Source organism: Atractosteus spatula, chromosome 28, assembly GCF_055471065.1.
Source record: "Atractosteus spatula isolate fAtrSpa1 chromosome 28, fAtrSpa1.hap1, whole genome shotgun sequence".
In the NCBI taxonomy this organism is placed as follows: domain Eukaryota; kingdom Metazoa; phylum Chordata; class Actinopteri; order Semionotiformes; family Lepisosteidae; genus Atractosteus; species Atractosteus spatula.
This window is the reverse complement of record NC_142733.1, coordinates 7,858,391-7,875,218: the sequence shown is the minus strand read 5'-3', so window position 1 is coordinate 7,875,218 and position 16,828 is coordinate 7,858,391. Positions and strand designations below refer to the sequence as shown.

Genomic DNA, 16,828 nt, shown 5'->3' with positions numbered 1-16,828 from the left:
AGTATCTTTCACGGTCAGCAGTCCCCTTGGTTACAATGACTTTCCCTAAAGAACACACCAACTTTCCTGCCTTAGTAAAATATAAAAACCTTTTGGTGCCTTTAATTATCACATATGTATGTATATATGCATGTAATTACCCGTATGCTATTATACAGTATATTGCTATCGATGTCATCATACAGGACTTCATTCTGAATTCATACTCGGCTACAATCACACATCTTGCTTTACCCTGGCAAAACGGCAAAAAAAAGTGCAAAGTGCCAATCAAAAGTGAGAAAAGATAATTGTAAAAGCAGATCAGTCATTGTTGCACAGATTTAGTCCTTCTGCCCAGGCTTGTTTGCAAACGCCATTGTGAGGAATGGCTCTCCCCAGACTTCTTTATATCATGTCTGTGTGTTCCTTTCACATTTCCTTTTACAATCAATATTGTGTGACCACAGCTCTTTATAGTTGTTGTTTAGGTTGTTGCTAGTCTACCCAACTTAGCAGAATTTGCTTTCCTGCCTGTGAAGAAATGCAACTGCAGGCACTTTTACAACATTTCAACCAGGTTGTATTAATCCTGGCTTGCCATTTCCTGTCTGTTTGACACCGTGTGATACAAGGGCAGTTTTAGCCAAGTGCCCTTCACCTGTCTCCCCCAGACCTGGAGTCCCCAGTTCCTGCAGCTGTTAGTGGCACCTTTCATTTAGCATCTGGTTAAGGTGATAGGAATTGTTCTGCACTTAATTGGTTCAATTAAATCATTACGGTCTGAGAGGTAATGAAAACCAGGCGTGGTGACAGTCCAGGATCAGGGCCGCTTACTCGTGTCTAGCTCCGTAATTGAGCACATATTATGTGGGGTTTTCTCAGGAGAGTGGCCTGTCTGGGGTTTTTTCTTCTGTGCCATTGACATCTAGACATCTGGTCACCCATGGGAACCGCATCGTCTGCAGCACATAATTACCGGTCCGGTCACAGCGCGGCCCCCCTTCTCGCCCGGCGAGCGTGTAACCCGATGAGTAAGCCTGCAGCTCGCAGGCCGAGCCCCCCCCCCCTCTCCCCGGCTTTGCGGGCACCCCACGTGTTCCTGCTGTGTGTGTTTGCGTGTCATCAGCTGATGCAGGTGTCGAGCGTGGCGACGTCAGACGCCGCCTGCCCGTAAGCGAGAAAGAGGAACAGGCGAGGAAAGACAGAGCAAGTAAGGAGCTGCAAACGCCTGACTCCAGAAAGTGTGGCAGCCGGGGAAAGCGACCGAAGCACGGTGTTTTTTCGGTGAGGCCGGGTTAATCCCCACGTAAATTTAAAAGGGCGTCCTTGTTTCTCTTTCTCCACGTTCCGGAGGGCAGGCATGGATAACAGCAAGAGGACTGTTGTAGTCACAGGTAAGCTGGTCAACTTTCTCTTGTCTTCTCCGTGCCTCGGCGAGCTTAGTGGATACAGAAGCGGAGGGGGGCAAAGAACAAGCCGAGACGTATACCGATGGTGCGAGTTTCATTTTCTAATGGCTAAAAAAATATAAAAGTTCAAAATCCGTCGTCTTCGCGGTAACCCCGGTTCTCCGCTTTAAAAAGTTGAGCGATCGCACACCGCTCGGGCTGAATCCCTCAGACGGCATGCTACCGTCTTATTAAATATTACCGTGGGGAAGCTGACGTTTCAAGGCAGTGTTGTCTGCATTTTTCCTTCGTGGTGTTTAGAAACTCACCCACTCGAATATATGCATGCGTTTGTTTTTTTTAAAGTTAGGATACGCAGATAACTTCATTACAATGTGTCTCGCCCGGATGCGTATTGTAATTTCAGAAGTGTCTTAATTGATATAAGAGTAAAGGAAAGTTGGCTGGGTAGTGGGGTGGGGGGGGGGACTTGCGTCCTGCAAGTTTTGTCTCGGCGTTATCGCGACCAGAAAATGCCTCCCCTTTCACCCCGCACGGTTCGCGGAGGTTTTTATTGTTCCTCGGCGGTGCGGTGTCGCACCTATGCTTGGCTGGTTGGCGTTTCTCACTCATCGCACAAAGCGCCGTGGCAGTCCCGGGTCAGACAGATAAGAGATGCAGATTGCCTGGGAACAGAGCCGCAGACAAAAGAAAGGCTGACAACCCAGCTGCCGACCTCTGTACTCCTCCCCCCCCCCTCCTCCCCACCCTTTTCCTCAGACGGAGACCCGGCTTAGTCCCCGTGAGAAACCAGGGGCCAATTAATTCTGCGGCGCTATATGAAGGCATTCAGCTAAGGCAGGGTCCATGCTCATTCAGGCTCGCCAGCACCTCCACATGCCGTTTCTACCGTGCACGAATACGTACGGTGTCGGCGTTTGTGCCATTTTGAACTGCATTTTAGATTTCATCCGATGAAATTAACATCTGCTATAGCCAAATCTCTATTTTGACGGGCGGCGCTCCGCGTCAACGTGCGGTTCTTTTAAGCGAGACCTGCTGGGTCCCTGGATTTGGGGGGGGGGGGGAAATATCTGTTCTAAATTTGCAAACGAGTTCCGTTTTACACTCTGAACTAGGAGAAACTGTAGTGTGTAGGTGCCTCGAAGACGAGGTTTAATTACCACTTCGCAGTTTTCCGTTTCCCCCCCCCTCACATGAATTTCTCTTTGAAGGTGGTGGGGGGGTCCTCTTTCACAACACGTCTGGGTTTCGAGATCTCTTCAACATGGCACTGCAAAATCTTAGCAGAAACGGGACGGGTTTAAGGCCCAGTTTGACCAGTTGAGCTTTTCTGCCCCGGCCTTGAACAGCTGGCCATATGAAGTGTCGTAGAAGACCCTCTGTGTTGGGGCTGTCTGGGACCAGGGTTAGTGAACTCTGCTTGAGCTCAGGGGTTCCCAGTCTGCACGACCCCATGCCTGCTGTTTTTGTTCCGGACAAGCTCTCATTTACGCTGTCGAACCATTAACTGACTTAATAGGATTTAATTTGAACACTTTGGCGTGTTTTCAGCTCTTAAAACACGTTGGAGGCTGCCTTCGAACTGTTACTTCAAAGAAAGTGTAAAATTCCAAAGGTCTAAGTAGAAAGAAAGCTTGCTCATTTTCCAATCAAGCACCTTGCTAGTGGGTAAAAGTCTTCAAGTGGGTCATTAGTCTTTATTGTAGCTTAAGGCAGCTCAGAAAAGTCCTCCAAGGTGAGGGGTGTTGAGGGTTAGGGTTGAACAGTGCACAAAGTGCATGATGTCATTCTGAACATGTAACAACCAGTTCAATTCTCATTTTGAGCCTCTGCTGCTCAGAAAAAAAAAAGTTTTGTAACATTATCCTGCTTGGTTTCACTGGTTCACAGCTAATTCCAATGGAAAAAAAACAGTAAGTAGTTCCTTATTTAGTGTAAGGCTTCCTGTATTCCCTGTGGGAAGGCCTCATGGATGAGGCCATTTTGCTAGGAAACTTTCTGGGTGACTCAAAGGTGGGAATAAGGATGCTTTGAGGTCAACGCTACATAAAATGCAAATTACAGCTTAAAATCTCAAGGTAATAGGTATGTCTGAAAGGTAAACTAGCCAAGAGATTTGTTGCCTGACACTGGGATTGGGTAGTGAGCTGTGCCAGTTTTCCGCATACCTGTAGGTGAAACACTGGAGGTCAAGACCCAAAAGCACAGTGATCAGCTTTCCTCCTTACAGATTTGGTGTTGCAACACAGCAATGGCTGTGTTGCACGTTTTGTTTGCAGAAGTTGCGTTGTCTGGAAACATCAGTGTGACAGAAATAAACAGCAGCAGTCCTGCAAGGGTTATTCCAGATCCTGTACCAAGTCCTGATGTGTGAGCCTATTAAATCTAAATTAGAAACACTTGCTTGAGCTGCACTGGCTCTGGGCAATACTGGCTGCCCAGCTGCTTGGTTTTATTATACTAGTCCTAGAAGAACAGTACAACACTGCTAAGTAAGAGCAGGAGAGTTTTGAACTGTGCTGTGACTGCTTCAATGAAGCTGGGTATGCTAAATTATACAATGTTTATTTACATCAAAATGTGTATTCATTGCTCTGTAAGAGGCACTTTTTTGATTTATACAGCTAAACTAAAAGGTTCCTAAGTCAGTCGATAGCAGCACTGTTGTACTTATCCAAGCCACGCATCTTGGTTTCACACATGAAACATAATGTATTGTATCAGGTACTGGAGAGGCATGTTGATTTAAATGAAAATGTGCTCATAACCTGAATATAATAAATAAACCACCCTTCCATTGTCATGCTTTGTCCATATGAAGCTTTTCAGGAATTCCAATGAGTTGCGTAGTTTCTTTTGTCTTTTGAATAAGGAACAGCCATCGTGGTTGAAAATGATGTGCGCCACAGCGCGAGTTCCATTCTCCAAAGTTTTTCAGTCTTGTGCGCTGCTGCAATTAGCAGAGATGAGTAGAAGAAAGAAAAGAGGCTTACATGGATGGTGGTAGAACATAGAAGGGAAAAGTGCCAGTGTGCTTCCAGAGCTGTGTGAGGCCTTGTTCTGCTGTCACAGTGCCACAGTTGCCCAACCCGACAGCCAGTTTGGACTGGAGAGGAGTTCCAGGAAAGACACGACTTGTTTCTCTTTCTCTGGTTTAGTGGAGATCTGGGATTTTCTCCTTCACAACATTTCTTGAACTCTTCACTGCTTACAGGCACCTGAAGGTGGGGGGGGTCGGAGGAGGTGGGTGGGGGGGGCCGCATCCAGCTATTGAACAACAAACGGATAAGATGACAAGCTTTTAGCTTATCTGACAAGCAGTTTGAGTAATTCCTGATGGCACCACACATACAACCAGCTTTTCTGATTGTATGGTCATACAGTGAAATTGGAGCGCAGTGCAGACGTGAAGAGGCTTGTCTTTCATTTTCTTTTTTTTTTACATCTGGCAAAAACACCATCTGTCTGCATCAGTTTTTCATATTAGCCATTTAAGAATGATCATCACACCTAGTTCTGGTGGAACTGTAACACTATTTGTTTTACTAGGAGAGAAACAGTAGCTCCCTTTGTGTTTATTGAGCCATTCTGCAGGTGGTATAGTAATTTGGAGAGCTTTTTCTGCTGTCCCTGATGGTAAATCTGATTGTGGTCCTGTACGAATCGGTCTGACTTGATATCTTCCATCACTTACAGGAAACAATGCAGCAGATGTTTGGTAAGAACTTTATTTTTGCCTTGTGGTCAGTAATTGATTTGAAAACTGTTCAGTTATCCTCTAACCAAGCCAAGTTGCTTGAGGATGAGATTCATAAGGACAATAAAATACGGATGTGGTATTAACACGTGAAAGTTGGGCGGAAAAGATCTGTGGTCTGATGAAAATAACTCTGGATGTAAAAGTGGGGCATTCTGTCTCTCTCTGCAGGTTGTTCTGGGCATTGCCAACAATCAATGGAAATGACCTGTGCCTAAAGACGGTAGTTGCTCTTTGGAGGTTCAGTTTAATGAAAGTGCCACGTTTTAAAATGTAGGGCGGTGTAAATGTTGAAAAATTAATGTTTTTTTTTCCCGTTAAATGTCTAAATTTAAGCCAATGAAGCATTCATATGGGGAAAGGGCCACTCAATTGAACATCACTAGTGCAATGGAGGGAGTGCGAGGGAGTCCTGTTGCTCAAGAGGTGAATAGATTTTGCAGGAATCGACCCTCTGGTGTGGATGACATCAATGCTACGTTGTACTTGAGTTCCGTTCCCGTGTTGAAAGACCGCTGCACAGCTGGGGTTTCGTGCAACATGCAAGTCATCCATGCCGGGTTGTGAACCATTTGCCAGCACTTGAGATGCGCAGGAATCTGTTCAAGGATAAGGAGACTCCTAAACGCCATTGCGGTTTGAGAGACCGCAGAGATGAAGTTAATTTGACTTGGCATTAGGACAGTCAACATTGACAGTTCTTGCATAAAAGCTTGCTAGTCATTTCAGGTCAAGCTAATACCTGGTTCTGGAATTTGGAAAGGGAGTCTCGTGGACACCTGGTTCATCCCTGCAAGTTTTGCCTTGCGAGAGGTAAAACAGTTCTATTTCTGTCGGCAAGACTTTTTCAAAGACCTTGACTTCTCACTGCACGGTGGGAGATTTTGCTAGCCTTTCTGTGATGTGTGGGTGAAGGTAATGAATAATGAAAAGTTACTTATTAAATCTGCACTGGATGACGGACGGTGGCATTCAACCTTTAGACTACAAGTACAAATTCCTAAACTCCTGCCCTTCCAGCTACATTGGGCTTATCCTGTTTCAGGTTAGGAAAACAACCCTGGTGCTACCTCCTCCTTCAGAGTGCCATCTGCTGATAATACAAGACGGTTTGAGGATCAATGTTAGGATGAAGTAACTTGCTGAAGTGTTTTCCAAGCGGCGTGTGCTCAGTAAGCTTGTGTTTCTGAAAGAAATTTGCAGGTAGGAGCAGATTATCACTTGTCCAAAAGTTGCCTTGGGACCCAAAATCCAGACCTGAGTGTGAAACATGTCTAGGTGGTGTGGGAATGCTAACCCTAGCTGGGGATTCAAAACTGTTTTTATTTTTTTCAGGATTTGGACCCTTTGGAGAACATACGGTTAATGCAAGCTGGGTGGCTGTACAGGTATGTAACTCGTGGCGCAGGTTAAAGGAAAAGCAACTTCTTAAACAGTCCCAGAGTTGAGCTTGGGTGAATCTGCTATGTTTGTCTTGGCTCTTTTCAGTATAGATAAGTGCACTTGCACTAATGCACAGATATTTAGCTTTTGCAGACCAGGATTTCCCTTAGGGACTGGAGTTCAGCAGGTTGCCTCTTCATCTGCAGCTAAAGCTGTAGTACAGAAGAGAGAAATTGGTCCAGGTAAGCCTTAAAGTGTTTTCATTAATTCTTCTCCCAGGTGAAGAGATGTTTATAAAATCTCTATAACTTAGAAAAGGAGAATCCTGCCAGAGTCCGTACATCTGAGACTCTTTCCAGTGCCATTGCATGTTCACACTTGAAAACTTCATTTTAGGAGCCTTCAGACCTTCAGAGGGGATCTAGCCAGCAGAGAGGTTAAAATGTATGTTTTAATCTTGCACTCCTGTTCCACAGTATGAATAGTACAGACTCATTTCTCTCTATGGACTGAAGAGCACTGAGGCTTAGCTCCGGACTCTGCTTTTACAGGTCTCTGTCTGCGTTTGAAAAGAGAAACGGGAGGGGGTGGGGGGTGAAAATGGTGCTTAGGTCAGGGTGGTCCAATATCTGCTGAGATATTGCTGTTGTGCCACTTGAATCAGATTTGTGTAATGCATTTTGTTACTGGTGCTTACTAGGATTAAGCATTACAGGTGCAGATTAATTCTTTTATTTTACCACAATTAAACAAGTTCTCATTTGCTGTAATGACCTGCCGTTCTGCAGCAGGGAGCGAGGACTGGAGGCAGGAGCCATCTGAGTGAAGCGCCTCGCTCAGGGCTGCTGCAGTAGCAGCCCTGTCCCGCCCTGGATGTGAACCCCTGATCCAGTGCAGGGACCACTACTCTCTGCTGTGGCCTGTACTGTACGCAGCAAAGCCGATTCCCATGATTAAAGATGGCTTGAGGCATGGCTTTGCTTTATGGTGTTAAGGAGCAGTCTGATTGAAGCTGGTGTGTTGGAATTGCATGAAAAGTCATTTAACAATAAGACTGCCTGTATATTTGGAGGTGGGGGAGGGAGAGCTAGTGCTCCTAATTGAAAGCGTGGCTCCCTGTGTTGGACATTTGTCCGGATCTGTTGCTGAGCAGGATGACATCATAAGTGGTGAATTTTGAGCCTGGAGAAGCTGGGGGAAGGAAGGGTCTGCCTTTTATTGGAAATTAGAAGGGGGACAATGGTTGTCAGGGTGTCTAGACAGACCTGATAGGGATATTAAATGCAAACAAAGGGCTGCATTGTGGAGGGGTCAGGGGTTTGGTCAAACATGCCCCCCTCTTCAATATTTATAGGGTGTTGAGGCAGGGGCTTGTGCTGTCTGGGGATTAGAATGAGTGTTGGTTTGGGGCTTTCACTCTAGGAGCTAAAGATTTTGCCTACTTAAAATGCAAAGCTTTTTTGTTTTTAAACCTAAAATGGCAACGAAATAAACTTGCAAGGCCCTTGAATAAAATTAATGACGCTATTAAAGAACAATGCATTGAACCAAGAATTTGAGTTTCTTAAAACACTTGTCTTTTTTTTTTACACTAATTCTGGGGTCTCTCGATCAGCTTGCACTGGGAAACCTTTCTTCACTTGTCCTGCCTCAAGTCATTGAGTTTTCCAAAAGACTGTAATATTATTTTAAAGAATAAACTTAAAAGCATTTTCATGTTTAGCATAGGCAAGAATGATGCACTAATCTTGGTTAATAGTTCTTAAATTTTTAAAGTTTTAATTTTGGAGAATGACAGTTTTTACAATGAAGTAACCCTTGCACACCATTTGTTACAGGGTTACAGACCTGATGCTTTTCCATAACAGAAAGGCATCACGTCCTGGCTTTGTAGTCTACAGCTTGGCAAGATACATTTTCTCAAGTGGAACCGAGAAGCTACTGTATGTGTCAGCTTAAAATTAACAAAAAATTGTAAAAAAAACGTTAACGGTCCCTAAATCAGGGATGTCCAGTGTTGGTCCTGGAAAGGCACAATTTCATAGGCTCTATAGATCACCCTTAAACCATATATTTCTAAACATTGGCACCCCTTTTTTTCCCCACCCAATCTCTTTAATTGACCTACACTTAAAAGGTAGTTAAGTTTAAATGCATATTTGATCATTTCTGACTTAAATGAGTAAGCAACCCTAATTCCTGTTCCAAGCCTTTGCATATCGATATGCAAGACCTGCTGGAGTATGCCTGGCTAGGACCAGAGTTTGCTAGCCCTGCCCTAGGGAAATGGATAGGCCCTAAGGGTGTGGCGGGTGTGAGGACAGTGAGACCAGTTTGTCACTATCCCTCACGAGAACAATACCCAGAGCTCGGTCCCACTGAAAACACTCAGCTTGTACTTTGGCCTCATGAATCATTTCCCTTCTCCCAGTCACCAGAGATGACAATGATCCTTAAAATTTCAATTTGTTGAAATACAGAATAACTGAAACTTGAATTAATGTATATCTATATACTTTTCTCCCTTTTTATAAATGAAACTTATGCATCTTATTTTAAATGTAAATAGTTTGGTAAGAAGTAAGACTTTTATATTTGATTAAAATGTAAAATATTAAGGAAACATAAGAATAGCCTAAATTTTCATGTATGATGTGTATTTGTATTGTAAAAGAATGGTTGTGTAATGGTTGTGCCATTTGTCTTGAAATGGTTGTATCTGTTCTCTAAAAAAATAAAATTGTCAAGTCTGCTCGCAGGATCGTTGTCATATTTACACAAAGTATTGAGAGAAAACATCCTTTATCCTGTTCAAACTGTTCTTAGACATTTGATGGTTGTTTTCTATTATTTTGGCTGTTAAGTATATATTCTGCGCATCCCGAAAGTGAATAGCCGTTAAGACTCAATTGCAACGAACTTTGGGGATTTAGCACACGGCTGTCCTCCTATCAGGAGATCATCTTCAGCTCTGAGCTCTATTCCAATGGAAAAACATGCGGAACAAAGTTGGAGACCAGCTGAACTTTGCTCAGCTCTCTGCTGAGGGCTCAGCATTGTTTTAATTGGCACAAACTTCAGGGGGCTGAATCAGATCATTTAAATTAATGTGATCAGTAAGTTAATACATAGGCCACATTAATATAGAATTACTTTCTCATGTTTATATGTAACTGAATGTCCCTAACACCTTGGTGTCCATTTTTAAGTTACGAACAGCAATTATGCTAAAATATACCAGAAAGAGTATGTAACTGCTAATGCGATTGTGTTAGTCAATTGCATTTAGTCACAAAACAAACTAATACAGCAGCTGTGGGCTTGAGTTTGAGCATGTATCAGGGGCTTTTATTTGCATTGACGTGAGTTTTTGTAGAGATCCTTCATACCAATAAGCAAACATCAATAATTCGGTTTTATGTACTGGCTACTTTTGCATCTTAATATAAATCGAAGTGTTATTCAGGGGCTGCATCTGTTGCACTTGCATCTATTTTTAATTTGTTTTTGGATCTTCCTCATTTGAAGTAGCGAGATAGATATGAGATAAATGACTGACGGGCATTTACTGCATATTCTTTACAGCGGAGTTAAATAAGCTACAAAAAGCACCAGCTAATGTCCAGTAGCATTGGCAGTATTATTTAATTGGCATTAATAAGGTGCTCGTACATGGGGGTGGATTACATTTACACTAAAGAAATTATCTACAGCTCTAACTTAGCAGGCTTCTGTAACCGATCCTGTCGGGCCATTTCAGTTCATTGCCATTTCTCTGGCCTTGTGAGCCTTTGAGATTTTAAAAATCGTGTTTTTCTTGCCTCTGATCTGGTCCGAGTCCCAGTCCAGTAAGAGGCAGTACCATTACTGTAGCATGTGTGGCCCTCCACAACCTTGCTATCGACTTGGACAGGCCGCCTGTTCGGTCTCCGAGGTGTTCCACATGTTCCGGCTGTTTCAACTCTATTATTACTGGACCACGACCCCAGGACAGAGAAGGGACAGTGTTCTGTAGAACTGTCACAGGTCACTTCCAAAAATATGCTGATAAGAGTTTCTGAATTGTACCCTTAGTTTTACCTACAAAACGTATTCTCTGCACCCCCAGTTTCTCAATGTCTCCCTTTTCCCCTGAGAACCACAAGTGTTCTCTACTCAATACAGTAGACAAATACAACAAGTCTGTTGAACACTTAAGACCTACACCCCAGTTAAATGGGTTCCCTTAGTTTCAGTTCTCTTCACTTCCCAGGAAATAGTGAGAATTCACTAGTGCATACTAAAGGCTTTACATACAGCTACAAATAGATGTACCTTAAAGTTCACTATTAATGTGATGTGACTGGAAAGCAACTTGTTAATCACAACGGATGCATAGATTCATTATAGGGACAACATTATTTCCACGTTTTAATGTGATCTGGTGTTCTGCTTGGCACACTACTGACTTGCTGAAACCATGTGAAGAGGAGGTTAGTCAGTCCCCTACTTCAGTAACCTCTATAATGTAATGTATAATGTTACTTTATTGGCCCTATACAATTTCTTGCATTAGGAATTCGTCTTTGCGCATACCCCAGCTTGCTCTCCATGAGACAGACAGGGAGAGAAGCTGGGGGTCAGAGAGCAGGGTCAGCCATTGTATGGCGCCCCTGGAGCAGCTGGGGTTAAGGGCCTTGCTCAGGGCCCCAATGGAGTAGGAATCCTCTGCCGGCTGTGGGATTTGAATCGGCAACCTTCCAGCCACAGGCACAGATCCTGATCCACAGAGCCACCGCTCTGCTCCTCTAGAGGGCAGCAGCTGTTACTTTGGGTTTGTTGCAACTGAGAACAGGTTTAGCATGGTGCTGTGTGGAGTAATTTCAGCGGCCATGTTGGTTGCAATTGGTCCTAAAGTAGCACACTAGTTAACACGGGTGGAACTTCAGTCAGTATGCTGTTTTCATTTTGTGGCAGTTGACCCTGTGGGTCTGTGTAAGGTTTGGAAAGCAGTGTGCTGATCTGAATTGACCTCTTCTTTCAGGAGCTGAAGACGTTAGGCCTTGGCAACGACGTGGACCTGCACGTGTATGAGGTGCCCGTGGAGTATCAGAAAGTCCAGAGCTTGGTCCCGTCGCTATGGAAACAGTACCATCCTCAAGTACGGTCCCGAGTCCCAGGATTGGTCCTGAGTTAGGCATCTGTTAGGCATCTGCCTGTAGTGCCTGCTTGTAAGCGAGGGTTTTACACAGTGAAGATGAGCAAAGAGAGAAAGAGGGCCACTGCAATTCAGACTTCTCAAACTAACAGGAGAGGTCTCAAACTGAACTTGTGCTTTTTAAATAGTGATTCTACAGACAAATGTGTTCTTTACAAAACAGAAATGTGAGGAAACTCGCAGCCTCTCCAATTCCTTGCATCCCATCTGTCCAGGATACGCTCTGGGTTATGGGAATCTTAGTGGAAATGGGCAGCTCATAGATGGTAGAATGGTCATTGAGTTTGTGCCTGGACTTGCATTTTGTTTGTTTTTTTCTTCATCTGATACAGCTGGTGGTCCATGTTGGACTCTCGGGGATGGCGACAACGGTTACCCTGGAGAAATGTGGCCGTAACCATGGCTACAAAGGCCTGGACAACTGCAGTTTCTGCCCCGATTCTCAGTGCTGCGTAGAGGGCGGCCCGGAATGTATAGATTCCGTTATTGACATGGACTCAGTGTGCAAGCGGGTGACGGCCTCGGGACTGGGGGTGGCCGTTTCGGTGTCGAAAGACGCTGGCAGGTAAGTCTTGACAGCAGGGATCGGCATTGCGGTTCTCTTATTTCCTATTTAAGTACTGCCTGACCCCCTCAACTTCTGGAGGTTTGAGGAGTAGAACTGGGAAGTGATACTGGTTTGTAAGGGGCTCAGGGCTTTTGTATTGGCTACTTTAATGTTCGGATGGCTCTGACATTTGACGTAAGCATTTCAGGCAATGGGAATAGTTACTGGGGTGTAATCGAGCTTCTGTGTTTGTATCGAACTCTACAACAGCACAATACAGATATGACTGAGTGACAGGTAACTCCATGTCCACTCTGTGCTCATGTTTAAATATTCATGCAAAAGTGACTGGAATCGTAGGGTTGGGTTTTTGATGCCTAAAACAAAACGCCAATTTAAGTAAATAGACATTCAAGGTGAGGTCTATGTGAGACATTTTGCCTATGAATTGTTTAAAATAGAAAACATACTATTTCTATCAGTTTCCCAAAAATTGCAATAGTGTTTGTTTTTAGCAGAACTACAAACAAATCCATGGAACAGACTGCTTTAGAACATGACCATAATGAGTGTGCTTATTGCTCATCATGACTGTCAAGTGACCCTTAAAACACATGGAAACATAGCCCCACAGGTGCTGATTAGCATGATCTTGCCTACATTAGTTAACATTAGGGTGGTCCAGGATTCCCGATAATTAGGTTCTGCAAAACTACCATATTTTAAGTGCAGTATTTGTGGATTGCTTTGGTTGCATGTATGTAATGTAGGACCTGCAGACTGATTACAAGTTTGGGCCAGTTAGACTTTTTCACTGTACTTTCTACAGTGCAATTGTAATGCCGAGCTTTGACAGTCTTCGTGCTCAAAGCTGGTTTTTCTATTGAGGTCAGTTGTCAACGTGTTTCTCCACAGATACCTCTGCGACTACACCTACTACACTTCGCTCTACCTGAGCCACGGGCGCTCGGCGTTCATTCACGTGCCTCCGCTGGACAAGCCCTACAGCGGCGAAGACCTGGGCCGGGCCCTGCGGGCCATCATCCTGGAGATGCTGGACCTACTGGCCCAGGCCGAGGACAAAATCAACTGCCGGCACGGGCACTGAGGAGAGCCAGCCGGGAGCTCCGCTTGACGGTTTGCACTTAGGAGAACGAACAGACTGTGAATTCCTCCCCCCCTCCCCCCCCCCACCCCCATATCCAACCCCTACCCCCACCACAGCTCATTGCCGATGCCCACTCGTTTCACCACACCAGCGTACCTCCACAATCCCGAAATCCGGGGAGGACAGGTGGAGACCTTTAGGTCGTTTGTACTTGCGACATGGTGGAAGAAGGAGGAATAAAAGGAACAGGGAGTCTGCAGCCACCTTCATATCCTTCTGCTGGAAGGGAGCTGATCGTGTCTCCAGTGCTGTCTGTGGCATGATGGACGTGCCACTGAGAATATTAAGACCCACAGCTCGCTGTCCTGCCCGAGGCTACTGTAACTCAGATTCTAACAACCAGCCTTACGATTTGGTGTTTTATGTATTTTGTTCACTGGTAGTGTTGGAATTTTCTTTTTTCAGGATTGGCTTCTGCCTGTCTTTTTATTTAAATCAGACTTTAGATTTCCTGTATGTTGGCTAAATTCCTGAGGGGGCAGGGGGGACATGACTAATCTTGTTAGCTATTCTATCTCTGGATAATTTTAAGTTCCAAATTTGTTTTTTTTAATTTGATAGTGCACATAAAAAATCAGTGATTTGCTAAAAATGATCGGTAGACTTTTACTACTGTTTTTAAAACGTGTTTCAACACCTTCCTCCTGAAAAGAAGTTTGGTCTTCATTTTTTTAGGACAGTTTTGTCAGTTCAGATGGTTTTCTAGTGAAAACAGCATTCGTTCCTTGGTTAAAAAGGCTGGACTGTGATCTGTAATGTTTCCTAGGCATTTTTGTTTTTACTTTTGGGATCTTTTCTTTATAAGAAGCAGTACTGTACCTTCTAAGGTGGTTAAAATCTAGTTTTTTTCAGTGAAATTCAAGATGTCAAACAGATCTTCAACTCATGTAGCAATGTGAAACCAAGCTGGTCATGAATTTTTCACTTTGAATCTGTAGTGTTTAATTTTCATAACTGTCAGACACACTTTTCCTAGACTACTGTACCTTACAATTCATGGCTTTAACTAGGAATATTCCTACAACACCTTAAGACTGCTCTCAGTATGACCATAAACCTTAAATGCTTTTAATTTTAAAATTGCACTCGTTTTAGATACAGTATATTGAACTGTGCAGTTGTGTTTTTATCACTTTCCTAATTCCAGGTTTCTTTGTCTTAATGTTTACATTAATTAAGTCTCCAATTGGGCAATTGGGTTATGTTCTGAAATTGTGATGGTTGTATTGGAACCCTTAAAACTGTGGTGTAGATAGTGTTTGTTTTTCACAGACGTTTGACAGGATTTCCTCTGGTCAAGAACTCTCGTATTTAGAACAAAATTTCAGATTCTTAATTTGACCATGGAGAGCAACTGTTGTGATGCATCTGAAGACTGTGATATTGACTGTGCTGTTAATACCTTAAACTATCTTGAACTGTGCCGTCTTCATTGTTGAGCCAAGTTCTTGCACTTGCATCTTTGTGGATGATTACACTTAATTTATAGCTCCCCCTTGTGGAATTGTACTTTTATTGCGGCGATAGTCTATCATAAACCCCTTATACTAGAAAACTTCTGAACATTTAGTTTTCAATGGAATCAAAGCGTTAATCAGTCAGCTGGATTTTGTATATTTGATCTTGTTTCCATCAATGTTCCTTTGAAAGCCTGTCCACCTTTTCTGAGCAGGATTGCAATCATGAAAATCCACGCTTGCAAGAATCTATTTCTTCCTTGGATACAAACATGGCCATCAAATGAACTGCTGCTGCAGTTTACAGACATTTTGAATTCCAGATTGTATGAATACAAGATTTATGCGCTGTGCGCCACTTATAAATTAGTCCATTATAGCAGCTGTACATTTCGTCAATAGTATTTTACTTGTCTTAAGAAAATGTGGATTTGGGGTGACTGGCATCAATCAGGATTAAGGTCACTGGTCTGTAATAGATATTGTCACTTAATTTTAAATTAAAGTTAATTTTAATTGGCTCTTGATTGCATGCAGAAACCATGCCTGTCACACACCTGATCCCTACTTTTAGCTTCTCACCAATAATCAAGGAAATTCAGCCTAATGAAATCTTGTGACCTGTACACCTGCTCTTTGCTCTTGAATATGGTTTAGTATTTGTAGAACTGGATCTGTATTAGCAGTGCATTATGGTAATGAATTATTTTATTCAGATGGAAACAAGTCACTTGTGAGACGAACTGTCCCATGGTGAACATTTTCCTATATTTTTTTTCTGTCCAACCTTGACCGCAAACTCCATTTCTGCCACTGTGTAATTACCAAGATCTTAAAAAGAGCCTAGCAGAAGCAGTTTCTAGAATTGCAGGTGATGCAGAAAGAGTAGTGGGTTTGTAAAGGGGAACCATGCTGATCGGAGAATGAGGGAGTGACTGGAGGAGGGGGGGTGGTCGTGGAAGGACGGTTGTCACAGCCTGTGTGTTCTGTGGTGAGCGTTGCCTGTTCCTACAGGATGGTGTAAGAAGACAAATAGTTAAACTGTCTTGGGTGAAAAGAAAAAATGCCTACTTTACATGGTGAAGAACTTGGTGTCGTGGGACCCCGAGTGTCAATTAAGCATGTATCAGTAAAGGATGTCTCTTGTTAACAGTGCCTTTTTAAACCAAAACATAATCTGGGATGTTGGAAAGGGCTGTCCATGCTACTTAACACCAGTGTTACCTTAGTCAAAATCTGAGTGTCCTCAACATCAGGCCCAATTTAAAGCTCTTTCCAGTATATACTGTACCTACCTCTGTCATAATGCTCCCTACTTTGAAATGATTTTTCTTTGTGTGCTCTATATTTTAATGTGGCATCTAGATTTATATCTGATTCCACTGTAAGGAAGTATATTTTTCCCCATTATTTGGTATCGGACTTTTAAGCCGAATCTTGTCTTTGTAAGTGACATCAAAATAGAAAATATGACAAAACTGGGCATGTTGGGCCCCTGTAGTGAAGAAAAATTAATAAAGTCTTTATTCTCCAGTCTCTTTGCTTTGTCTTGTGCTGTTCCAAACCTGCTTCAGTATGTTTTCCCCACTGTTTCTGAAAAATGTAACCCTGTAAACCATAAAACTAGGTAAATCTAAGGCACGTGACATTTAATTCATTATAATATTTACAATTGCCAAGTCTCTTGACACTTTCAAAATATATTGTACTTGTAAGACAATTTATGTATAAATTACAGCCACATTAGCAGTCACCTAGAAGTTTAAATCCATAATAAATGCAATAATCCCTTGGGACTGACTGCTGAGAAAGTGTTTACACCAAAAGTTTTAATCAAATGCAGGATGGAAGCTACAAACTGGACGTATAAAATGCATTGCTTTCATGCTGTGGGACACCACCTAATCAAGCACCCATCTGGGTGA

The 16,828-nt window shown here is 43.2% G+C and overlaps 1 protein-coding gene across 1 annotated transcript; it reads left to right on the top strand.

Moving 5' to 3' along the window:
- The first annotated feature begins 1,137 nt into the window (after positions 1–1,137).
- pgpep1 (pyroglutamyl-peptidase I) lies at positions 1,138–16,436 on the top strand. Its single transcript, XM_088907352.1, has 5 exons — positions 1,138–1,376; positions 6,487–6,539; positions 11,558–11,674; positions 12,064–12,296; positions 13,194–16,436. The coding sequence occupies exons 1-5, from the start codon at positions 1,343–1,345 to the stop codon at positions 13,384–13,386; spliced, it is 630 nt and encodes a 209-aa protein (XP_088763478.1). The 5' UTR covers positions 1,138–1,342; the 3' UTR covers positions 13,387–16,436.
- The last annotated feature ends 392 nt before the right edge of the window (positions 16,437–16,828 follow it).